The sequence below is a fragment of the Rattus rattus genome, chromosome 1 (genome assembly GCF_011064425.1).
Source record: "Rattus rattus isolate New Zealand chromosome 1, Rrattus_CSIRO_v1, whole genome shotgun sequence".
In the NCBI taxonomy this organism is placed as follows: Eukaryota; Metazoa; Chordata; class Mammalia; order Rodentia; family Muridae; genus Rattus; species Rattus rattus.
In genome coordinates this window covers 43,989,767-44,017,534 of record NC_046154.1, presented here as the reverse complement: position 1 = coordinate 44,017,534, position 27,768 = coordinate 43,989,767, and the positions used below count along the sequence as shown (strand labels likewise).

General features: G+C 39.4%; 1 protein-coding gene across 1 annotated transcript in view; it reads right to left on the bottom strand.

The window, feature by feature from the left end:
• Agbl4 (ATP/GTP binding protein like 4) overlaps nt 1-27,768 on the bottom strand; it is a 1,249,712-nt gene that overhangs the window by 316,314 nt on the left and 905,630 nt on the right. The window contains exon 6 of the mRNA XM_032900331.1: nt 9,899-9,938. Within this exon, the coding sequence (XP_032756222.1) occupies nt 9,899-9,938 (40 nt within the window). The remainder of the gene's footprint in view (nt 1-9,898; nt 9,939-27,768) is intronic.

Here is a 27,768-nt window from a genome sequence, read left to right as displayed (position 1 = left end):
TTATTTTTCTTCTCTAAAGATGTTCTTGAAGCCACTTTTAATGACATGGATGCATTTTTAAAAACATCTCTGCTGTGTTCCACTCTGCTGTCTGCTCAGCTTCACTGGTCTGTGGCTCGGGAACTGGCTCTGTGGTGAGAGCAGCTAGAAGCTTCACATTTCTTTGTTCTTCAAAGGTTGAGTTTGCATGTGAGGGACTTAAGTTGGAGAGAAACCCCAAAGTTGTCAGCAGGTTTGGCCTATCAGTATTTAACATAACACATTTTAACAAAGTTAGGAGAGGAAAAATAACTTTATAGACATTTTTCTCCTGGACATTTCTGTGACATTTGTGATGAAGAAAATCAAATGTTTCTTCATGATGCAGCTCAACTGAGGAATCCCTTTGACTATGATGTCCTTGACAGTGTAGAGTTTCCTTAGATCTAGCAAAATAGGTGTGTTGGCATTCTGTCTGAGAAAGATGAATAAGGTCTAATTACATCCCCAAATTGCAATTGTATCTAACAGCAGGAAAGGATTTAGCATCACAGAGTTCTGAAAAAATATATAAGAATACATGCCCATGTGGTTGGGTGCATGAGTGACCTCTGAGATGTGACATAAAAAGTATAAGCAATGAAAGGAAGACAAGCACCAGGGGAGATGGTTAAGTAGATTAGTGCTGGCCATGTGAGCATTAGGACCTGAGTTTGGACCCCAGCACCCAACCAAGGCCAGTATGGTGGCTTGCCTCAGAAATCCCAGTGCTCTAGGCAGTGGAGGATAAGATGGGGAACTGGCAGACTTTTCTTTTCCCTGGTGCATTGGCAATAAATGAGCTGCAAGCTCAGCAAAGAGACTCTGTCTCAGAAACTAGGGGAGAGAAAACACACACACACACACACACACACACACACACACACGTGAGTTAGACTTCATCAAAACAAACAAAAATATTTCAAAGAACAGTATTGAGAAAGTAAAACAAACCAGCCAACAAAAAAAAAACACAGATTATAAATAAAAATAACCACAAATTCTTAATCTGATAAAGTTGCACCCAAATCTATACATGTAGAAATACATAAAATCCAACAACTAAGAAATAAAATGGAAACTACAACCCAATTAAAATGGGAAGAGTAAACAGTACAGGTATTTCTCCAAGAAAATTAGACACATGTTTTATAAGCTCATGAAAATATAGTCAACATTATTAGACACTAAGGAAAACTCATATTTAAATCACAGTAAAATATTATTTTATACTCAACAGCATGACAATAATAAAAAGACATGACAAGTGTTGGAGACAGTATGACACACTATGCTATAGCTGGGGATGTGAAATGATGGATTCATAAAACTGTTTTGTCATTTTCCCAAAATGTTTATTCTAAAGTTTAATATATTAGCAGTGATTCTATTCATAGGTACATGCAAAAAAAAAAAAAAAAAAAAAAAAAAAACCAAAAAACCAAAAAACCCTGAAAATCTAAGTCTACTAAAATCTTGACACAAATGTCTATAGAAGTATATTTAAAATAACTTCAAATGGAACCAACTCCACATTCCCATGGACAAATGGATGGAAATGTGGTGGATAAACTTATACAAACCATTATGCAGCAACAAAAAGCAATATCATTCCGATACATGTGTGTGTTACATCATGAGTGAAACTTGACGAAGTTACATAAATAACAAAATAAAAAAGCCAGTCACAAAGTCCATGCATGGTATGATACCACTGGTTTGAAATATGTAGAATGGGCAAGTTCTAGAGACAGGAGTATATTACTGGTTGCTAAGATATGCGGTAAAAAAGAAACAGGAAATTACCACCAGTTGGATACGTAGTTTGTGATTATAATCTGGAAGGAGATGGTGATGACTATGAACATACAAATCACTACCAAAAGGGTGAAATTCATGATGCATGACTTATATCCAAATAAAGTTTCCCTTTACAAAGCTTTGGCCAGCACTTTTAATGTAATTGTGGGAATATTAAAATCTTTGGAGAAGTACAACAAAAATATGTTAGTCATGTCCAAATATTTCAGTTGTCTTCATGTGCATACCTTGCCCCTTGAGAATATTATATATCTGCACCTGGTGCATTTAGGAACTACCAGGTGACTTACTTTGATTAAGGGCATTTGGAAAGAAGTGGCTACTTGTATGAGTTGATAAGGGTCGATACACATCTCTACCTTCCTCTCTGCCTGATGGCCAGTGAGGCAAGTGCTTGCAATTCCATAAAATACCTCTAGTACCTAGTATTTCTGCATGAGTTGAAGAGCCTCCAATTGCTAATAGCTGAAAATCTAGCCCAAGGGCTTCCTTTGAACACCGAGAAATACCATGTCCATATACTGCAGACTGGAGATGTCAAAGGCATAGATAGCACTTCTACCTACTTTCAAAAGGAGCTTTCTGAGGCTATTTTCCACATTGACTTCAGTGTTTACCATCAGGCTATGAACTAGTCCCTCTGTGACAACCTGCTTGGAGCTGAAGTTTTTCTCAATAATTCTCATTCTAGTAATTTTCCTAAAAAATAACAAGAGAGGCACACGATAATCTTTATACATGAATGCTCTGATTGACTGATTGACTAGTTGTTGTACAAGCTAAGGCAGGAAGATTGCAAATTTAAAGGCTTCCTGGGTCGCTGAATGAGTTTATGATATACCTTTGTCACTTAGTAATATAGTAATATACTGTTTCAAAATATAAAATAAAACATGAAAAAGATCAGTGAAAGAGAATATATATACATGCTTGAGGTTTTAGGTTCGATTTTTACTATTCCATCAATCAATCAGTCAGTCAATCAACTCCACTGAAGTGGCATATACAATTAAATAATTAAATAAGCAATAGGCAATAGAGTATTAAAATTCTATGGCATGACTTTAAGCTCTGTGACATTCTCAGAAAATAATTGATAACAAAGGATTTTCATGCTACTCAAATCAAGAGGGTTTATGTAGTGTATTCTCATTTTATTTTAAAGTTACCTTTGTATTTGTATGCTCACATACAAAATAATGTTTTTGAAGTCTGTTAAAGGTTTTACTTAGCAAAACAATGCTTCCTTATCTTTTTACAGAGGAGGCTATGAAGAATGAAATTTCTACAACCAGAAAAAGAAATTACAGCTGGGCTCCTGAGTCAAAAGACAAAATGAATTCATGTTTTAATAAATTCTTTTATTTTTATCATACTGAATGTTGGATATATTTGATAACATATGAAGAAGTAGTAGCCACACCATTCTGCTCCATCGTGAGAGATGTATCCTATCCTCTGAGAATACCATAAATGCAGCAAGGTGAGTACTTCTCAGGTTACTGGTCTAGAAGCAGGGGGCAGCCAGTGGGGCTGCTTCCTGTGGGATAAGGGACAAGGTGACCTGGAGCAAATGGAGATCAGAGAAGATTCTGCTTAGAGTAGAGATCCTGGGTGAGGCTTTCCTGTGATGGAAGAGGTAAGAAGGCTGTTACGGAACTCTCCAGAGAGAACACCTGTGTATCTCAGACCTAGGAAGGTGAGGGTTATAGATTCTGGAACTAGACACACATCAACTTTTTTCTTTGGATCTGCTGTGTTCCCCAGGTCATACTCTGAAAATGTGGGGAAAAAAAGGCAGAAAACACGAGAAAAGAGAGGAGAGAGAGAGAGAGAGAGAGAGAGAGAGAGAGAGAGAGAGAGAGAGAGAGAGAGACCTGAGCACAGGAACACTGGGAATGAGGAGAGAACTAGAAATGCCCTTTCCCAAGTGATCCTCCAAATTAAAATTTCAAAAGACATGAAAAAAAAACAATAAATGATAAAAATGATGCTAAACAGTTGGAATGCATTCCTCACATATGAAATTGATTTTATAGAGCAGAGATTTTAAAAGCATGTTAAAGATGTTCTGAGAAACCAATGAAGATGTTAAACAGCATTGAAATCATGGAGCAGAATAGGCAGAAATAAAACAAGAACAGGTGGATATGAACAAAGTTAGAAGCATTGAAAATGGAAAACACACAGTTATTAAAATATTTCAAGATAAAAAAAACAGGCTAGATATGGCCAAAAAGTGAATTCATATATTAAAATTGCTTGCAAGACACTCAATGCAGATGGAGTCAAATGAAGAAAGTAATAACAACCGGATTAATGTCTTTCTTACTTTCATGTTGTTGTGAGAAAGCACCAGGACCAAAAGCAACTAATGGGAGGAAGAGTTTTATTTTAGTTCATGGTTACAGTGGGATATATAGGAATTAAATGGTGGGCGACATAGCTGCAAGAGAGGCTTAGATCTTCAGCCACAGACTTGAAGGAGAGAGAGCAAGCTGGAAGTAAAAGTAAGTGTTGAATCCTTAGAGCTCTCCCCCAAGTCTTTCCCTAGGGAGGTTCCAACTCAAGTGACTTCTAAAACAGAGCCACAAACTGTAAACCAAATACCAAAGCCTAGGGGGACATTTCACATTCAAATGAGCACAGTTAAGAACAATGAATGGCTTTAGAGAGAATCCAACATTTGTTTAGTAGGGATTCTTAAAGCACAGAATCAAAGGTATGGTAGAGTAGGCCAATATTAGAAGGTACAATTTGCTAATAATTTTTCAAAGAAAAGATGAGTTTTCCATTTTTCAAGAAAGATTGATTTTTTTAGCATAGCAACTACAGGACAAATAAAAATAAATTCAATCCCAGACACATGAATAAAAAAAGTCAGACCATTAAGATTAAAAATGAGTCTTGAAACCGACCCAAGAAAAATAGGTTCCTTAAATTATATAACAGCAGACATCTCATCAGCAACTTTAACATGAAGAGACAGTGAATAAAATCTTCAAAGTGCTGGGGAAATTCCTCAAATTAGAACTGGTATCTAGACAAATTATCACTCTAGGGAGAAGCCAAAATAAGGATAGTACTGATCAATAGGATTGTTCAGGGACTCTCGTTAGAAAAACGTTACAGCCGTGCTTTAGTGCAGTCACCCAGAGAAGGATTGCAGCTCACTATAAAAGGGATTCATAAGCCATGTGGGGAAAGCCAGTGGCTAACACTAACTGAAAATCTTCTCTCTTTTTATAAAAGGTTAAAAGTTAAAAGTCTAAACAAAAATGACGAGGCGGTGACAGCGCAGTGTGTACAAGGTGGCAGGGACCTCCCAAGGCACTTGTCTGGTTGAGGATGAAAGGAATTCTGAAGGACTTAAGTTTGTAAGAAAAGTTACAGAACATACCCATAGAGTAATCAGCTAAGGCCAGAGAGAAAATCTATAGCAGCCAGATCTGCAGAGGAGACGGAAAAGGTAGGTTGACAACAACCTTTAAGACAAATTAAAAAGCAGAAGGCAGGGGAGCTCCTCAGGAGGCCAAGGCTTGGTTATAAATTCAAGGTTTGCCAGGGCCACAGAATGAGCTTAAGGTCAACCTGGACAGATTGGTAAGACCCTGCCTCAAAATAAAAAGCAAAACAAGAAAAAGAGAGTAGGAGCTGTGACGTAATGGCAGCTACATGCTTAGCAATGGTATTGTGTTCAATTCCTAGTAAGGTTTAAAAAAAAATTAAACTGGGCAGGTCAAAGAAAACACATGATAGAGTGGAAGCTCAAGTATGGGAGAAGAAATACTTTCAAATGTATGATTATAGTTGAATTATTATGTCTGTACTATATGTTGAGTTATTAATGTATATGTGAGCATATGTGTTACAGTGTATAAGCTGAGGTCAGAGATCAACTTCATTGTATGGGCTCTCTCCTTCTGTCTTTACATAGTATACTAGGATTATTATTGCTGTGATAAAACACCATTTCCAAGAGCAACTTGGTAAAAAAAAAAAAAAAGCGTTATTTGGCTTACATATCCTGAATCAGAATCCACAGAGTTCCGGAAGCCAAAACAGGAGCTCAAACTAGGTAGGAATGTGGGAGGCTGCTTCAGGTCATGGAGGAGTCTGCCTATTGGCTTACTTGCTCATGACTTGCTCCACCTGCTTTCATCTATTACCCATGGACCACCATACAATGTACCCTCCCATAATGATCACTACTTAAGGAAGTGCTCGTAGGCTTGGCTCCAGCCCAGTCTTCACTGAGGCTCCCTCCTCTCAGATGATTCTAACTCCTACCAAGTCCACATACAAAGCAGACAGAGCTCATAGATTTCAGGGTTCAAACTCAGCTTGACAGATTTGAGTAGCAAGTGCCTTTACCAGATGAAATGACTCATTGGTTCACCAACGGATTAAATTGTTACAACACAGATTATTAGATTTGGCTTAATATAGTATAGAATCTATAATTACAACTTTCAAAAGCTAAGGATGTCTTCCAATTACAAAATAATATTAAAGTTATCATTTATTGAAATCAATCATTGGAGAGTTGTTGAAAAGACACACACACACACACACACACACACACACACACACACACACACACTTAAGAAAAGAAACTGGTTCTGCACCTAGGAAAACTAGTGCAATGGAAATATAATTGTCACAAGATGGAGTTAGGATGGGCTGGATGTCATGTGCTTCTGAGACAATGGATTATTCATATGTAAATTTAAAATAATTAAGTTCCTGGCTGATAGTGTATTAAAAAATTAGTCATTGATGAGACAAAGCAAAGGCTCAGATAGAACACAAGGAATTATCCAACATTAGAGGTACATAATAATCTCTCTCTCTCTCAGCCTGGCCTCAAACTCACAGTGATTCAACTGTCTCTACCTTGGAAGTACTGTGATTAAAAGCTATGCATATGTATATGCTGTTGTTACAAGTTCGTTTTGGAGACAGTCTTATTCTGTATCTTAGACTGGCTTTGAATCTCCTATCCCAGCCTCAAAATTCTAGGGTTACGGATGTACCCATTATACCTGGTTTAGGAAAATGTTATAGTCATGCTGGAAAGGATTTAAGTTACAAAATAGCTCTTAAAGCAAGAGATTGATAAACTTAACATTGAATTTACAATACCCTTCCACATGTGAAAACATATCACACACAAAAGCAGCTATAAAAAAGTACAAGTCACATTCTGGGACATTTGCAGAAAATATAAGGGATATATTCAGAATAATGAACTGTTAACCAGTAAGACAGAGCTAACCCAATAGTCTATACTCAAAGGATATGACAAGTCATAGAGGAATTCAAAGTAGCAACAAGCAGACAAAAAGATAATCTACCTGACCAGTAGCCAGGGATTTATATGACAGCCACACTGGGACACCATTTTATGCTCATCATGTTCAATGGCAAAATTGTGTCCTACAGATCTGGTGTTGAGTTGGAGAAAGGGAAACTCATAAACTCTGTTGGTGGAAGTGTAGATTTTCTGGACTAGAAAACAGTGCTCATTAGACAGCAAATTTGATTCATCTAATTGGTAATTCCTCTCCTAAGTAATATGCCTAGGAGAAATTCTCATCTTTATATACAAGGAGACGTACACAGTTATCTGTGGTTGGAAAAAGCTATAAATGATATAAATTATTGTCAATGAAATGGAAAAGTTACAATCCCATCCATTGTGTGTGGACTACTATACAACAACTAAAATGAGTGTACCAGAACCTTGTGTATCAGCATGAATGAATCCATACAATATAATGTATGGAAGTGATAATGGAATATGGCTTTTTTCCAATGTGAGATTTAAAGGAGACTTAGAGGACTGGCAATACAACAACATATTGTTTAATGCATGGATATTGAGAGATATTAAATACAGTGGTGGTTAATTAGAAAAATCAAGGAGAAATACTAAAAAGTTTTAATTACATCTCTTTTTAAAAATAGGATCTCTGGCATAAATGGTATAATGCTGATATGATTATATCTCTATTTGTTTCTGTATATTAGGAATTATTCACAACATAGAAATACAAGTTTGAAAAAATATATTACAGATTGCCACGCTGCTTATGGAAAGGGGCTTACTAACCTTTCCAAGACAAAGCACATGTGGTAATACCTGTCTGGCCCACTGGAGTCCAGGTTAAACCCTGGGGAGTATTTCACAACACGGAAGCAGAGCCCACTTTAATATAACAGTATGCCACATATATCTTTTGGGAAGTGCTGACCTAGAAGATATTCTGTTTTCATCTAGGAGGAGGGATAATTATAAACCACTCAAACTCTGGCAGTGCAGAGACACTTGCAATCCCACAGCTGTCTAAAAGGAGCATACTGGAATGCACAAGTGCTCTGTTTAAATCTGTGTAGTAGCAATTAGGAGCAGTCAAAGCTAGCACAAAAGACATGCAGTTTACTAGTCTAAAAATGCCATTCTAAAACAGCCGAAGACTTATCTAGAACCCTCTACAGTACATATGCAGGCATCACACCAAGAGACCAGATGTGATGGGATGTGGATAGTCGATCTGGGTAGTGCATACATACTTGAGAAAAACTTTTACAACAGCAGTGTCCTTAAATAGGATGGGACAAAGATATTCACGGAGGTCTACCTTGAAGAGGAAATAGCAGGTCACTCAAGGGAGTTCTGTTGGCCCAGTTATGAAATTGTTAAACATATACAAATGTTAATCCTAGAAGTCTAGATGTAGCTTATTCTACAGGAAATATTAACCAGTTTTCAATCATTCCCACCCAGGCATGGTGGAACACACTTATATGTCATACCAACATTTGGGAGTTGGAACCATTAGGATCAGCAGCACAGAAAGTTCAAGATCAGTCTGGATTACATGAGACACAGTCACAGAATTAACAACAGTGGTCTCTACATTCATTCTTCTGACGCCTCCAGTCAAAGAGGTATGTCACAAGAAAATATGTCACCCGAAATGCATACGTGCACCTCATGTTAAGGCTCATATACATATACATATACATAGAAGAGGTGTGGAGCCAGTGTGCTAGGATTCTGCCTGCACAGTGCAAGTTTTCAGGCTTTTTGTTAACTGATTACAAGCATAGCAGGCCAGATGGAAGGCAGGGCCAATATAGTTTGTCCATATTGGTTACCAAGCTATTGAATGTCTCCACATTTCCTGAGAGTGATTTCCTGAGCCACCACCTTGCATTTGAGGACTCTGCCACATTAGCTCCTCTTACCTGGAGGCCCATTCTTTCACAGTCCAGTGGCCAAAGTGTTAATGTTTGGCACAAGAACTGGTCACTAGGGCTCCTAAATATTTTGAATCTCACCCACAGGTGAAGATGAACCATCACACCCACTCACGCACACCAGTGAAATCTCTTAGCATCCATAAAAGAACATTGTTTCTCTAGTTCAATTTAGCTCCGATTTTCCAAGCCAAAGTAAGCTGGTTCTCTGACCTCACTAAACTGCTGCACTTCTCACTGGGCTCGAGGTCGAACCTCAGGGAAAGAAAAGACTTAAGGTCCCATGGCCACAGGGTTTTTGTTTGTTTTTGTTTTGTTTTGTTTTCTTAAGACTTCACTCTCCCTTAATGGAGAAAACAACGCCACCTTGACCCTCAGCCCAGCCAGTGAGCAAACCCCATCCCCTCACAGACTGGCCCTAGCTCAGGGACCATCCTCCCTTCACTCTGTAGCATCTCACGAAGTTTCTCCATTCCATGTAATTTTAAAACTTATTTCCCAGGAGACGAGAACAATTTCTTAATATGTGAGTCCAATGAGTGATTTGGGGGAGAACTTCACCACTCAGGGAATGCAATTGTCACCCATAGCAACATCAATGTCACCTTCAGAAGGCAGCACAGAGCTGGGACAGGGACAGGAGAGTGCCCCAGGCACAGAGGAGGAAGGTCATCAACCTTGCAGGAATCCACTGATTTCATGCAGAGTCAGAGGAGGGCAGGACTTGTGTTTGGAGAGGCTGCAAGGCATGGCTGAGAAATTCCAAGCAAAATGGTGCTCAGCACCTACTCACCCGGGCTGGTTATCGTCAGGAGGTCAAGCTGCCGCTGTTGCTGCAATAGAAAACATACCAGTGAGGGCAATGATTTGCACAGCCAACGTGTGCCTAGCAGGGCAGGGGGGAAATGCAAGATGATGTCTGCTCACACAGAGCAGTTTATCTGTTTTGGAACATGGTTGCTCTGAGGGTTCTTCCACCGTGTGGATTAGTCAAAATTGATAGCCTTTCTGTGAAGGCATTGGAGCACATCTAGATAAGCCTATACTGTAGTCATGACCAGAAAAGTCTGGGAATAATATGGGTGACCTTTAGATGCAGAAAAATGCCCCATTCCTGTTTCCCAGAGAGGCCCCAGTCTTCCCCTTGAACTCTTTCTCTTTTCTAAGAGAAATGCTGAAGACAGAGTACTTCATCCTCTGTAAAGGGTCACACAAACCATGTTCTGAGAACTGTAGATTTAAGCTTCATGTTTCAGGAGCTTCTCATCACTGGTATTTCCCTCAGTGTCACCTTGTCGAAATGCACCCCACCCCCTTTTTTATCTAGACACTTTCCAAGACTGGCTTCCTGAAGTTCAGCTTAAGTAGAAGGGATGCCAACATTGGTCTTTTGACTTGTGCAGACTAAAGGCCAGGTACAGCAAGTGCTAGGAGCTCTAATATAACATTTCAGACTTATGGTGATCCTACTGGGTGAGTACAGCTCAGAGGAAGAATGATTACATTCAAAGAGAGGAAACTATTTGCTCAAAACTACACCTCCACTAACTGGCAGGAACATGCCAGTTCCAATCCTGCCTTTAGAGACTAAACTATGGCAATTATAGCTCAGACTAAGTTATCAGTGAGATAATCTATTTAGTATTGCTGGGGGAACTTTTATTACAGGGCATCTGACCCTTACACACAGAGGGTGCCTCTCTCATTTGCACAGAATCACTGATACTTAGAACTCAGGGGTCATTGTGTTTGATCTGTCTTCCTTCAGACAAACAAACAATCCCCGAACAATCCTGTCTTCAATGTGCCCTTCTATCTCCAGCTGTGTAAACTATCTCTGTGCCACCTCTTTCCCTGACAGGATCTCCCTACTTCTGTTCATTCAGCTCGCCTTTGAGCAAAGGTAGCATCACTAATTCGTGTTGCCTCAGCCCATGTTGCCTCAGCCCATGGTAACAGCTGTGTGTGTCTGTTTCTCCAGGCTAAATCTAAATGTTCTCAATTCCTGTTTTCTTTTCTTTTCTTTTTTTTTTTTCTTTTTTTTTTTTTTTGCACAGGGATCTCTTCTCAAATTTCCTTGTCCCTCGGGTGATCTCCTTAGCCATTCAACTTTGATATACTACAACAAAAATCTCTTGAAGAGTCCTCTACTGGTTGGTTGTGACTTCTCCGAGGTCTATAGGCAAGTTTGTGTCCCTTTGAGGCCTTCTCAGTAACACATCCCTGTTTTCCTGCCAGCTCATAACTCATTCCAGTTGACTTCAAGCAAACAATGCAACTCCAAGATGTCACTGATCTATGTACAAGCATGAGTTCTCACACTGAAATAAAATACAGACTCGCGCATGCCAGCAAGGAGGAATGCTGGAGCCAGATGGCCTCCTTCGCTGGACATGGAATCTAGCAGAGGAAAAACTGGCTCAAACTGCTTTTGTCCAAGTCAACCTATAAGGCCTGGAACTCTGCTCATGCAGCAGAGGAGGACCTGTAGCCCTTCTTCTTCCGTAACTTTCATGAGGAACACAGTGAGAACAAAGCGTATCTATCCAAAGAGTTTTAATTCCTTCCTTAAGCTCTGCTACTAAATGGTGACTCTGCGCTTGGCTTTCAGTGGTGAGGAATGAGAAGAAAAACCTGGCAAGAAGCAGACACACCTGGGTGTGTGTCCTGGCTCCTGTGTGTGGTTTTGTGTAACTGACTGTCTCTGGCTACAAACTTCAGAACTCTAAAAAGAGCAAGAGAGGCTTAAAGTCAAATGCAGCCAGGTGCTGTACTCGTGGTCTTTCTTTTCTGCTGTGAAATGCTCTCAGAATTCCCGGGCTCAGAACACAGGCTCAAGGACAGAGTCAGAATTCAAAAGAACGTCATTTTAAGCTGTACTGTCACACTGCAACTTTCCCTGCCTCTGTGAATCTTCCTCAATAGATGAGAAACATCTTCCAGGCTCAGAACGACTATTCATCTTCTGTCCCTCACTGCACGCTGCAGAGGCGCTCTCGGTAGGCATTCGCTGAGCACGGTGGACTAATCACCAAATCCACGGCATCCTTGCACCCCCCACGCCTGTGCTTATGCCGTTCTCTCTACCAGTGCTGTTAGAACTTCTCAAGTTCTCCGTGCAGTCTCTGTACACTAACCCTTACGCCTAACCCACTTCCCTCCTTTCTCTGGCAGAATAAATATTTTCTGCTTTGATCTTCCAATGCACCTTGTAAAACTGATCTCTTGGATCGCGCTGTCTTCTCTGTCTTTTTCTCTATCTATAACATTACTTGATGACAGGGCTCTGCCATTTCATCTATATGCCTCTGGTACCCAGAACAAACCCCCGAAAGGACTGTTTAATGTCATCTAGTTTAAAGGACTTATCTGTTCTGTTATTCCCTCTGCAACGACCCTGTTAAGTACGAACTCATTATTAGGGAGCATAAGCAGTTCCTTCCTCCCCAAGGCTTTCCCTCTGCCACGCCTTTGAGGTTTCTCATTTTTGTAGTTTTGCTCTGCTATTCTTCAGTTAGTAACAAAGTCTATCTTCTCTCAAGAGTGCTTCCTGTCTCGACCTCTCCCCAACCCCATAGTTTCTAAGGCCTGTGTCCATCCCCTCTATGATGATGAATTCTCATCTGCAGATAAACCTTCTATTATCTACAATTGACTATGTGTGCACCACCTAGTGGCACAAGCCAGTAAGTGCAGTCTGTTTATGTTCTAACAAGCACTTCAGAGAGGATTGCAAAATCTATGATCTAAATGCAAATGAAAACAAAAGCATATGTTCCAGAACGACTGCATAACAGCTTTCAGCAAAGAAATGGGATAGTCAAGTAATTAGTTTAAAATTTTCAAAAGTAAAAAATAATAAACGAAAGTGAGACACACCATAACCAGAGAAACTAGAATAATAATCACTTGAGACTGCCAATGGGAAACTATGACGTTTGAAAACTCGAGGCAGTTGACTTTCTTTCTACTTGTTATTTATCTTTATGCCTCTTCTTCTGTCAGGCCTTTCCTTGACCTGACAAGGCTGTGCCAGATCTTACCTGAGGCCCCCCAGGAACAACTTTATATATTGTTCCCATGGTCTCTTGACTTCTCTCAAGGGGCTTGCTCAGACCTGAGTAATACAGGGTGGCCAACAAGGATCTCTTGCTCACTCATTACCCTCTTAGACAGGACCTCACTCTTGAGGTCCTGAGCTTCCTATATCTCTCTTCCAAAAGACATATTAGGTACAAACAATTTTTCGTGGACTACCTCTGTTCTTTCCCTTGAACCTGTCTTTATAAGTCACAGGAACCCTGGAAGTGAGCCACAGAGAATTTGGCCTTCTTCATCTGGATGGGGTGATTATGAGGCTGTGGTTAAAAATGGACTTTTCATTTTGGTCACGACTGCACCACAATTATCTCTTAGAATGAAAAGGGACATAGTGTTCTTGGAGCTTAGGGATGGTTTCGTGTGGGGGTTCTGTGTGGCAGAGGAGAATAGTCACTGATTGTCTGTTCAGTGTTGCTTTCTGTTTTCACGCAAGATAGCTATTTGAGGAACAGCCAGTCTGTCACAGCACAGACAGGAGATGATTTAGACAAGAGCACCAACAGCCCCTGAGTATTTCTCCTGTCACTGCAGAAGCCAGCCATCCTGTGGAGGGCCTTGGGATTTACATCTCCAGAAGGAGCCCAGAAGCAGAGGCACATATTCTGCTTCAAGCCTCAGGTTCTCTTTCCAACAATCCAACTTCCCTTTTCGTCCCCAGCCCTAGTCTCCTCTAGGCATCTGGACTTTTAATATCTCCTCCACGGAGAACAGCTCACCTAGCACCGACCTTTGTAAACTTGCAATTTTGAATGTCTCTTAACCTAGTCTAGCCTATTCACTGGGCAAACAAATGATCATTTTAAAGTAAAATCTGCTCTGCTCTTTGAATAATTTAATGATCCTAATTACATTTTTCATAAAGACTACTTTTTAAGCTTGGCTTTCAAGAAGAATTTTTTTTTGAAAAGCAGCTCAAATTAAGACAATAGCAGAAAGGCAAATGTTGTATGTTTTCTTTCACTTGTGACTTTTGGATATTATATAAGTAAATAAAATTATCTATCTATCTATCTATCTATCTATCTATCTATCTATCTATCTATCTATCTCTTTATCTATCTCTTTATCTATATATCTATCACTTAAAAGTAAAAGTAAACCTGTCTAGGGAGACAAAACAGACCAATGAGTGGAGGATAGAGGTGGAGAGTAGAGGGATGGTATGAGAATATATTTAACATACACTACTTACAAGTGTGAATGCAAAAAGAAAAAAAAGAATTTGAACAGAGGTATCTTGCATGGATAGATAAGGTGACTCCCAGAAGCCATAGCCTATTAAATGACAATCCCAGTGTCAAATCTGAGCTACTTTCTTATAAGTTGTTAGCCAGAGACATCCCTGAAGACCTCCAAACAACACAGGGTATTTATTTCCACTGTTTTTGGTTGCCCACCAGAACTAATTCGTAAGACCCTGCCTGAAGACACCATATATTTTGGTTGGTTATGGACAAAGAGAAATCAAGTCACCGTTCTGTTGGCTAGCTTTCATAGTACCAGGATATATTAGGCAGGATGCTGGGGGGTGAACTGTCATTGACAGCCATGGAACCTCATGCCACACAATTGACTTGCCAGGGCATGATGTGCCCATTGGCACAAATGGCGGGATGGCTGTTATGGGAGTCACCAGCTGCTTTCTGATTGGATTTGAGGCCTGCTCTAAAGGAGGAAGTTTATGCATATACTGTAAACCTAGTCAAAAGCCTATGTCTAGACCCTGGTGGGAAGCCATTTCTGTTGTTTTTGTAAATATACATAGTATCTTGTCGAGCTATCTTCTAAATATTTATCCTCTGTGGTCAGTAGAATTTCTTTATGAAGTAGGCTGTAGTTATAGCAGAGAATCATGATTCATTAATGTGCTGATGAGAATTGACCGTTGACAGTTCTACATTAAGTGTAACATTTATATCATTCCCTCCAGGACTCTGGCAGCACTGTAGAAAGGAAATGGAAAGAACATAAATGCTGGAGGAAGAGCAGAGTATTGTGGCCCATCTTCCCCTAAGTATCTATAGGTAGTTAATGGCGGCCAGGTGGTAGGCCCCCGAGGACCCCTTTCTGAGGGTCTTTATATAGGTAATGGTTGCAGGGATGTGGGAGGTATAGTCACTGGCAAGTCACTGACACTCCTGTAAATAAGCTCCCTACCCCTGGCCCTATAAGTAACCTAAATTAAATTTATTGGTTCACCATAAATAAAGGAAACAAATAAAAGAAAGACATGGAAATAGGTGGTGGACGAGTTGAGAAGAGGAAAGGTATCAGTAAGGAAAGGGATAAGAGAGAATAATGGGGGTAAATATGATCAAAGTGCATGATGTGTGTATGTGAACTGTCATAATGTTGTTAATACATAATGGAATGTATTACTATATAAAACTAATATGTGCTGATAGAAAACTATCAACCTATACCTGAAATCCTGGATCTGTACTTCACTCCCTGAGCAACAGTTCAGCTTCCCTCCCCGGAGACCTGCAGCTACCTCAGACCACCAGGTGAGATACCCTGGCCCCAATCTCTGGCCTGCTGGAACCCTGGCAAACCCAGCAGCCATGAGATCTACCCCAACCTCTCTCTGTGCCATCTTCTGGCCCACAACTCCACCTGCAATCCCAGATCTGTACTCCACTTGCCCTGGGCCAGGCTGCCTTCTGGGAGGCCTGTTGCCACCTATAGCAAGCAGCTCAACTTGCTTCCCTGGAGGCCTGCTGTGACCCAAAACAGTCAGAGGTCTACTGCCATTAGGGACTACAAGCTCTACCCATAGTCCCAGAGGCCTGCTATTACCAGGGACTCATAGGCCAGCCAACACCAGAAATAGCTAGATGGCTAAAGGCCAGTATAGGAACACAATCAACAAAATCCAGGGCAACATGGCACCATCAAAACCCAGCTCTCGTATGTAGGACAGCAAGCCCTGGATATCCTAACACACCTGAAGAGCCAGACAATGCCTTTAAATAGCATCCTATGAAGATGATAGGGGCCTTTAAAGAGAAAATAAATACATCCCTTAAAGAAATACAGGAAACCTTATGAACAACAATGCCAAGCAACCAGAGCTTCCAGGGACTAAGCCACTACCTAAAGACCATACATGGACTGACCCTGGACTCTGACCTCATAGGTAGCAATGAATATCCTAGTAAGATCACCAGTGGAAGGGGAAGCCCTTGGTCCTGCTAAGACTGAACCCCCAGTGAACGTGATTGTTGTAGGGAGGGCGGCAATGGGGGGAGGATGGAGAGGGGAACACCCATAAAGAAGGGGAGGGAGAAGGATTAGGGGGATGTTTGCCCGGAAACCGGGAAAGGGAATAACACTCAAAATGTATATAAGAAATACTCAAGTTAATAATAATAATAATTTAAAAAAAGAAATGTAAATAAGAAATACTCAAGTTAATAATAAAAAAAAAGAAATACAGGAAAATACATTCAATCAGATATAGGCCTTTGAAGAGGAAGGGAATAAATACAAAGAAATACAAGAAAATATGATCAAACAGGTGAAAGAAATGAGTAAAATTGCTCAAGATCTGAAGATGAAAATAGATGCAATAAGGAAAACACAAACATGAGAAACCCTAGAGATAGAAAATGTAGGAAAGGGAACAGGAACTACAGACATAAGCATCACCAAGAGGATACAAAAGATGAAAAAGAGAATCTCAGACATAGAAGATACCATAGAAAAACTTATACTTTGTTCAGAGAAAATGTCAAATCTAAAAAGTTTCTAACACAAAACATCCAGGAAATTTAGGACACCATGAAAAGGCCAAACCTAATAATAATAGGAAAAGAAGGAGAATATTACCAGACTAAAGGCTAAGAAAATATCTTCAATAAAAAGCATAGAAAAAAATTTCTCCAACATAAGGAAAGAGGTGGCTACAAATATACAAGAAGCTTACAGAACACCAAATAGATTGGACAAGACAATAAAATTTTCTGCCACATAATAATCAAAACACTAAATGAACAGAACAAAAACATAATATTAAAGACTTCAAGAGAAAATGGCCAAGTATTATATAAAGGCAAACTAATGAGAATTATAGCTGACTTCTCAACAGAGATTCTAAAAGTCAGAAGGGCCTGGATAAATGTCTTACACATCCTAAGAGATCACAGATCTCAGCCCAGATTACTATACTCAGAAAAACTTTCAATCTTGAGGGAAACCAAGATATTCCATTACAAAATCAAATTTAATTTTCACTAATTTAGTCATACAGAGGATGCTAGAAAGAAAATTCCTACATAAGGAACTTAACTACACCCAAGAAAACACAAGAAATTAATAATTTCACAATTATAAAAGAGAAACACACACACAGACAGACAGACACACACACACACACACACACACACACACAGACACTACAACTCTCAAAATAACAGACACTAACAACCATTGGTCATCAATATCTCTCACCACCAATGGATTAAATTCACAAATAAAAAGACACAGGCTAACAGAGATACATAAACAGGATCTACCAATCTGCTGCATACATGAAACAGATCTCAGCAACAAATAGAGACTCTGCCTCAGAGTAAAGGGCTAGAAAAAGGTTTTCCAAGCAAACAGACCCTAGAGACAAACTGGAGTAGACATTCTACTATCTAATAAAATAGACTTTCAATCAAAAGTAACCAAAAAAGATGGGAAATAACACTTCACACCCATCAAAGGAAAAATCCACCAAGATGACTTCTCACTTCTGAACATTTATGCACAAAATGCAAGAGGACTCACATTTGTAAAAGAAACATTACTAAAGATTAAATCTAACATCGAATCCCACACAATAACAGTGGGAGAGACTTCAACTCTCCTCTCTCACCAACAGACAGGTCATCAAAACAGAATTAAATAGAGAAATAATGAAGTTATTAGAGGTTATGAATCAAATGGACCTAACAGATATCTATAGAATATTTAACCCAAACACAAAAGAATGTATTTTCTTCTTAGCACCTCATGGAACCGTCTCAAAAATTGATCATGCACTCAGTCCAAAAGCAAGCCTCAACAGATACAAGAAGATTGAAATAACTCCTGGCATCTTATCAGATCACCATGAATTAAAAGTGGACTTCAACAAAACAGAAACAAGAAAGCAGACAATCTTATGGAAACTGAACAGCTATCTACTCATTGACTACTGGGTCGAAGAAGAAATAAAGAAATTAGAGACTTTCTAGAATTCAATAAAAAGGAAGGCACAACATACCCAAACTTATAGGACACAATAAAAGCAGTGCTAATGGGAAAGTTCATAGCACCAAGTAACTTCATAAAGAAATTAAAGAGTTCTCATACTAATGATTTAAAAGTACATCTGAAAATTTTAGGGAAAAAAGAAGCAAACATATCCAAGAGGAGTAGACTGCAGGAAATATTAAACTCAGGGCTGAAATCAATCTGTTAGAAACAAAGAGAACAACAACACAAAGAATCATCAAAACCAAGAGTTGGTTCTTGGAGAAAACCAACATGATAGATAAACCCTTAGCCAGACTAAGTTAAAGGTTAGTGAGACAGCATCCAAGTTAACAAAGTCAGAAATGAAAAGGAAGGCATACCAACAGAACCAAGGAAGTTAAAAAAATAACTAGGTCTTAATTCAAAAGCCTGTACTCCACAAAATTGGAAAATCTAAACAAAATGGATAATACCACTTACCAAAGTTAAATCAAATCAAGATCAGGTAAGCTATTTAAATAGTTCTAAACTCCCCAAGGAAATAGAAGCAGTCATTAAAGTCTCCCAAACAAACAAACAGGCCCAAGTCCAGATAGTTTTAGTATAGAATTCTACCAGACTTTCAAAGAAGAGCTAATACCAATACTCCTCAAACTATTACACACACACACACACACACACACACACACACACACACACACACACACACACACACACTCACCCCAGAAGGAACATTGCCTAATTCATTCTGAGTTCACAGTTACCCTGAGACCTAAACCACACAAAGACTCAACAAAGAAAGAGAATTTTAGACCAATTACTACTATGAACAGTGATACAAAAATACTCAATAAAATAGTCACAAACCGAATTCAAGAACACATCAAAAACATCATCCACCATGATCAACTAGGCTTCATCCTAATGATGCAGAAGGTAGTTAAACATACAAAAATACATCAATGTAATTCACCACATAACAAATTGAAAAAAATAAAAACCACATGATCATCGTATTAGATAATGAGAAAGCCTTTGGCAAAATCCAATACCCCTTCATGTAAAAAGTCTTAGAGAGTTCAGGAATTCAAGGCACATTCCTAAACACAATGAAGGCAATATAAGGCAAGTTAAATAGCCAACATCCAATTAAATGAAGAGAAACTTAAAGCAATTCTAAAATGTTTGGGAGAAAAGGCAAGGCTGTCCCCTCTCTACATCTCTTCAATATAGTATCTGAAGTTCCAGCTAAAGCAATAAGACAACTGAAGGAGATCAAGGGGATACAAATTGGAAAGGAAGAAGTCAAAGTATTGCTATTACTGGATGATATGATAATACACACAAGTGGACCCCAAAATTATACCACCAAACTCCTATAGTTGATAAAAAAACCTTCAGCAAAGTGGCTGGATATAAAATTAACTAAAAGATCAGTAGCCCTCCTTTATATAAATGAAAAAATGGACTGAGAAAGAAATTCAGGAAACAATACCCTTCATAATTGCTACAAATAAAATAAAATATCTTGCTGTAACTCTGACCAAACAAGTAAAAGTTCTGTATGACAAGAACTTCAAGTCTCTGAAGAAATAAAACGAAGAAGCTATCTGCAGATGGAAAGATCTTCCATGCTCATGGATCAGTGGGATTAACAAAGTGAAACTGCTCATCTTACCAAAAGTAATCTACAGATTCAATACAATCCCCCCAAAACTCAAAAACAACTCTTTATAGACCTTGAAAGAACAATTCTGAACCTCATATGGAAAAAAAACCCACCCAGGATAGCTAAAACAATCAAGTGCACTAAAGAACTTCTAGAGGGATCACCATCCCTGATTTCAAGCTGTACTACAGAGCAATAGTAATAAATACTGCATGGCATTGCTTTAGAAACAGACAGGCTCATCAATGGAATCAAAGACCCAGAAATAGAAATAAACCCACACACCTACAGACACTTGATTTTTGACAAAGAAGCCTAAACCACACAATGGAAAACAGAAAACATCTTTAATAAATGATGCTAGTCTAACTGGAAGTTTGCATTTAAAGAACGCAAATAGATTTCCATTTATCATCCTGCACAAAACTCAAGTCCAAGTGGATCAAAGACCTCAACATAAAACTAGATACACTAAATCTAACGGAAGAGAAAGTGGGAAATAACCTTGAAATCATTGTTAATGGAGAAAACTTCCTGAACTGAACACCAGTGGTTCAGGTGCTAAGATCAAAGGATGTTCCTAGTCCTGCAGTGACTTGAGGTGCCAGGCTTCATTTTGCAATGAAAACAACACCAGGTGTTTCTTAATTTCTTGCTAAAACAATTTTATGTACTAGGGTTTCTACAAGACAAAAATTGTTGCTTAGACACTGCCAAAAATCTAGTCAAAGACTGAAGATCTAAAAGACCCTGGCTTCTCCAGTCCCTGCTAAGGAATTGCCACTTGTATGAATACCTTAGGAGAAATGGGCTTCGTGTGCCAATATCCTCCTGGGTACAGAGAGCTGATCTATGAACCTGCTACTAATTCCTGTACAGGGAATGTCTGCCAACATGGAGGCATAAGCCCTAAAGTCCCTGAGCACACTGTCTGTATCTGCCCTGCTGAATATGAAGGAAGGTTCTGTGAGACAGATCACAATAAGTGTGCTTCCAGCCCTTACCACAATGGGGTCGTGTGCCAGAATGGATTCAATGGCTACTCGTGCTTCTGTGTGCCTGGATACCAAGGCAGGCATTGTGACTTGGAAGTGGATGAATGTATTTCTGATACTTGCATGAATGAGATGGTATGCCTCAGTGAGAAAAGAAGATACATACAAGTCAGTCCTTAAGAGTATTCTGGTGTGAACTGTGAGTTGGAAATTGATGAGTGTGGGTCCCAGTGTCGTCATGATATCATGTGTCAGGATGCTCTTGGGGATTACTTCTGTGACTGTGTACCTGGATTCCTTGGAGACTACTGTGAACTCAACTTTGATGAATGCACCAGTAAGCAATGTCTCCATGGAGATCTGTGTGGATAGAAGAAACAACTGCTTCTTTGACTGCATGGGCAGTGGATTCACAGGGACACACTATAAGACTGTGATCCCTCTTTGTTTTTCAACAAATGATACAACATGTGAGGACACTGTTGGCAACTATATTTGTTGGTGTTGCCCTGGATACACAGGTCACCTGTGTGAGATGCACATAAATGAATGCAGTAGCAACCCCTGCCACGCTGAGGGGAATGTACTGAGCTGTCCTCAGAGGATCAATAGGAATACATTGGTGCCCTGCTTTCCTCCTTCAACTACATGAGAGCCTCAGACTATACTTGTATTTGTCAGCCTGGATTCACAGACAGAAGTCTTGGATAACTGTCCTATGAGAGGCTCCACCTGTAGTGGACAGAAAACAAAGCAAAAAAAAAAAAAACCCAAAAAACAAACAAACAAACAAGCAAAAAAACAAAAAAAAAAACAAAACAGAGACTCACAGCCAAACATTAGACCAAGCTTGGGTCATGTGGAAGCATGGTGGGAAGTATTGAGGAACCTGGAGGGGATAGGGTCTCCACAAGAAGACCCATAGGGTCAACAAACCTGTATTCTTTGCAGTTCCCAGAGACTGAACCACCAACCAAAGAACATACAAGGACTTGACCTGGACATAGGTCTACCACACATGTATAGCAGATGTGCAGCTTGGTCTTCATGCAGATCCCCCAACAACTGGAGCAGGGGCTTATGCTAACTGTTGCCTGCCTGTGGATCCAGTTCCCCTAACTGGCCTGCCTTGTATGGTAGAGGATGTGCTTAGTCCTGCAGTGCCAGGGTAGGTTGGTACTCAGGTGGGACCTCTTTGTTCTCAGAGGTAAAGGGAAAAGGTGGAGGGAGGGGAAGTGTGAGGGGGGATTGGAAGGAGAGGGGAGCTGCAATCTGGATGTAAACTGAATAAATAAACTAATAGAAAAACCCAAATTAATAAAAAATAATAAAAATTTAAAAAAGAAAATGCCATATGAAACCTACTATATAAATCTCCATATGTGTATATATGTAAATAAATGTGTATATATGTACATATATATGTACACATATACAGACACATACACATACACACATACACACACATATAGATCTCTTCCTCTAAATTTTTATTTTGAAACTCACAGTTTAGTGCATCTTTCTTCCCTTATCAAAGAGATTCATTTTTATAGTAATGACAATATTTTATGACAATAAAGAAACCCCCTCCAGTGACATGCAGAGAATAAGAAACTATGGAATATTTGGCTCTAAATGGAACATCTCTATTGCATTGCCTTCCTCAAAGCTCAAGGATTGTGCTGGGAAAGAGGATGTAAGAACCTAAGAGCCAGAGATTTCTGTAGCAAAGTGGTAAGTTCCATTCACGACTGGTCTGTTGCACACATTGAACTTATGCTGGGACCACATGCACAAGACCTGCATAACATTGGGCCAACCAAAATCCATACATAGCTGGGGAAAGGCTCATGAATTCCCACCTTCATCTGAGGTGCTATCGATAGCTAATGGCTGCGGAGTAGTGGGGAAGGAGAGTCAGTTTTCTTCAGGGATGGGGGTCTGAAGATGCTACCTATGATTCGGTAAATGGTCCCACACATGCATATACAGGCAGCACTAAATTTATTATTCAGTAGGTCTCAAGATGTTGGAGTTGGAGGGGAGGGAATGGGTGATGGGTTTGATCCCAGCTACATGTATGAATATTAAATGTTTTAGTGATATATTTATTTATTTTATGTAAATGAGTATACTGTATCTTCAGACATACCAGAAGAGGGCATCAGATCCCATTACAGATGGTTGTGAGCCACCATGTGGTTGCTGGGAATTGAACTCAGGACCTGTGGAAGAGCAGTCAGTGCTCTTAACCACTGAGCCTCTCTTCAGCTATTTTTAAAAGGAACGCTTGGAAGTCAGAACTTGCTTTGTAATGTCCTTGCTGCATAGGCCAATAATTTACCTTCCTTTGGACCTGTCTCTACCACATACTGGCAAATGATCATGAACAAGTCAGATAATTTAAAATGGGTTTAATGCCCTACTCACTAGCATTTAGATTATATCACATGTCTCCAGGTAATGTTACATAATTTAGTAGGGATTTCTAAGGTCAAGATCCCTTGTTTGAAAAGCCTTCACATGTGGCTTGTAGCAGCCAGCCTGGGTCCAGTGCTTCCTCAAGGGCCCTCATCCACTTGACTACCTTGATCACAGATGCTATTGCTGAGTGTTGGGATTATCTATGCAAGTCCTTGGACTGTGCACACTTGTTGCAGGTGCAGTCATGGTAGCATTCTGTTCTGTTTCTCTTGCTACTACCACTGTACTTGGTGTATACCAGGCTCTCTGTCATGTTTGCTAAATTGCAGAAAATGGTAGAGTTCCTGGGGAAAGTATCATGACATTCAGAATAAACCTCCGACACTGAAATTGAGGTGGCATTCATCTGTATTTCTGCTCAACCAGGGTAACACCTCTCATGATGCCAGTTTTATGTACTGCAGAAAGCAGAGATGTCTGGCCATAAAAGTGTTTTCTGTCTCTGACTGGCGCTCAGGGAAGTTAGATTCCATGGTGATCAGCTATGACTTTCTTCCCATAAGAAATTGCCAGTTTGATTATGGGGAAAGAATCCAGATATAATTGTTCTTTGTAAGCCTGGAACAGAAGGTATTGTTTTTTGAAAAATGGAATTGTCTAAATTAATTTTCCTGAAACAAACAACTTTGCCAAATAAATGCATAATAGCAATCCAACAGTTAAGAACAAAATGATACCTTTTGCTATCTGGGAAAAGTATGTGTTTGCTACAGTAAAGGAGCAAAATGTTAGTTTTTTATTTTTATTTTTTGAAACTCCAAGGATGTATGAGTACACACATGTGTGTGCATCTTTCTCTTTCTCTCACCTGTATCTTTATTACTTTAATTTTGCTATTGAAAAAGATGTTTTGAGAAACAAGTGTCATTCGTCTTGATTTCTTAACAATGCTGCCAGAACATTCTTAAACTATGTTGCACTTTTCAAAGGCAGAAACTGGGAAAATGGTGAGGATTAACATTTATTGAATTATCCTTAGTTTTCCTTGACTACTTTTCTTAAACTGACTTGGCAAAATCCTTTATAGAAAATAGTCAATTAAGAACATATTATTAAACATTTACTGTGCAGTGGGTGCTTCATTTATGTTTATTCACTTTTCTAGGAATTAAATAGCCATTTATTTATTTATTTATTTATTTATTTATTTATTTATTTATTTATTTATTTATTTATAACAGAATGCCTATGACACACTCATACACATTTTGTTTGGATGCTTTGAGCCCCACTTGCTCCTTTCTCAGTCTTTGTGCCATAGCCTCCTCTTTGCCCTGCTATACATTTGTGTCTTTTGTGGCCTCAGTATTTCCACTTCCACTTTGATATCACCTGTAGGTGTTTTTTCCTTCCCCACTTCCCCTCTTAAGGTTTCTTTTTTCTATATCATAGGGTTCTTTCTGCCTTCCTGGCTTTTACCCATAGTTCCTCTCACCTAGATAGACATATTTAGTAATTAGAAAATAGGTTTTCCATATGAAAGACAACATACCACATTCATCTTTCTGAGCCTGAGTTATCTTGGTTACTACATCATTCTCATTATGTAGGTAAGCAACTCCCCTTTAGAGATGGGAAAACCCAAAGCTTAGAAGAATTAATCAAGTTTCCTGATTTAGGTAGTGATTAGTAAAGGTTTAAACCATACTTCTGAGTATGAACCCATGTTCTTCAAAGTAGTATGTAAAGGGCCGGAGATGTGGCTCAGTGACTAAGAGTCCTTGCTGCTATTTAGAGGACCCAGATTAGTTTCAGCACCCATATGGCAGCTTACAACCATCTGTAACTCCAGTTCTAGGGGTTTAGCTGACTCTTTTGACCTTCGTGGGCACTAGGCACCAGGCACACGAATGGAGCACACACATGCTTGCATTAAAAAAAATACCTATACACAAAAGTAAACCAAATAAATAAAAATATGAAATATGCTATTTAAATTGTATATAGTATTATAAAATAATGGGAATGATATAAAAGGAAACAAGTATCTAGGTAGCCACTCTCAGTTTTTACATGCTATTTTCTAGTTCTTAAGTGCCCATGCTGCTACTACATAGCCAATAATTATGTATTAAAAATAAAGATGTAATCATGGCACAAATACAATGTCATTATTTTCTGTATTCTGTTAATTTTAGGTCACGTTATATCATAAAAAGGCTTTCCAAAACTATTACATAGTCTTTTTGAGCATTGTTATAATGAGTTCACAGTGTTCCATTTAGTGAGAATGCATACTTTACTTAAATATAGGACATTTAGGCTATTATTACTTTATTATAAATAACATTACAATAAACATACTCCTGAATGCAATTCCTTTCGTCATTTGGATTAGATTATTTCTTTGAAATGAATACCCAGGAGTGGAATTACTGGATGAGAACTTATGTAGCCTGTCACTGCTAGACGCACATTGCCACATTGCTTTACAAAAGGATAGATCTAATTTATAAGCCCACGAATAGTGTATAAGATAAAGACTTTACTATAAACTTGCCAGTATGGGGGCTTACAAGTTTGAAAATATTTTTATGTGACATAATGAGTACAATATAGTACATGACTCTTGTTTTCGTTCCTTCCTTTATTACGAAATATACTTTAATAGAACTGAACCTTTTCATTATCCTGCATATCGCTTCTGTTTCCTGCTGGGAGAGCTGGTTTCACACCTATCTGTTGGGCATATAGGCTTCAAGAGTCAGCTGTTTGGATTCTAATCTCAGAAGTTACCAATTGCTCCTGTTTTCAGCTCATCATTGTTGATGACAATGGTAATATCTATTGGGACCTGATTTGTCACCAAAAGAAACTTTTTCAAAGCAATGTTTTCAAGGATGTATCTCAATGAAACTTGGGGACACATTTAGACATTGTTAAAACAGTACATCACGGATTAGGGATGCTTTGATATTTCCTGTCCTTTAATTCTTCTATGAGGATTGATGTTCTCACTTCCCACAAAGCCAGAGAGGTATGCACATGGAGAGTACTGATTTGCCATCGTGTAAGACACACACTGTACCTCCTATGATTCCCCTACAGTCTCCATTTCCAAGATATTACAGAACAGAGTGGTTTCAAAACCTCATTAACTTGGGAAGATTTATCAATATACTTCTACATATTTACAATGTATGTGATTTTTGAAGTTTCTTCCTGCCTTTCCCTAATTCAACCACAGGGATCCTCGGCTTCTATCCATTCGTTGGGTGTAAGTATTTGCACCTCTTAAAGAGCAGCCATGCCAGGCTCCCATCAGTGAGCACACCATAGCATCATTAACAGTGTCAGGCCCTGGAACACCCCCTCATCCCCCGAGCTGGATCCCAATTTGGGCCTGTCACTGGACCTCTTCTCCCTCAGTCTCTTCTCCGTTTTTGTCCTTGCAGTTCCCCTAGATAGGAAGAATTCTGGGTCAGAGTCCCTGACCATGGCATGGCAACCCCATTCCTCCTCTTGATCCTCTGTCCTTTCTCTAGAGGCAGACTCCACAAGCTCCCTCTCCCCACTGTAGTGCATTTCATCTAAGGTCCCTCCCCTTGAGTCCTGAGAGTCTTTGACCTCCCAGGTCTCGGGTACATTCTAGAGGGTACTCCCACCTTTTAACCCTTGAGGTTGCCTGCTTCCTCTTTCTGCCGGCCCTCAGAGCTTCAGTCCTGTTCCCCCAACCCAATACAAGATCACTTGTCCCCTTTCCTACACTCTCCCTCCCCCTCCTGTGATTGCTTTCTTCTCCCTCCCAAGTGGGATTGAGGCATTGTCACTTTGGTTCTTCAGCTTGTTAACCTTTTTTGAGTTCTGTGGATTGTATCCTGGGAATTCTGTACAGTTTTTGGCTAATAACCACTTATTAGTGAGTGCATAACGTGCATGTCCTTTTGGTTTTGTGTTATCTCACTCAGGATGATATTTTCTAGTTCTATCTAGTTGCCTGCAAAACTCATGATGTCCTATTAATAGTTGAGTAGTACTCCATTGTGTAAATGAACCACATTTTCTGTATCCATTCCCCTGTTGTAGGACATTTGGGTTCTTTCCAGCTTCTGGCAATCACAAATAATGCTGCTGTGAACATAATGGAACATGTGCCCCTCTGGCATGGTGGGGAATCTTTTGGGCATATGCCCAAGAGAGATATAGCTGGGTGTTCAATTTACTGAGGAGCCTCCAGATTGATTTCCA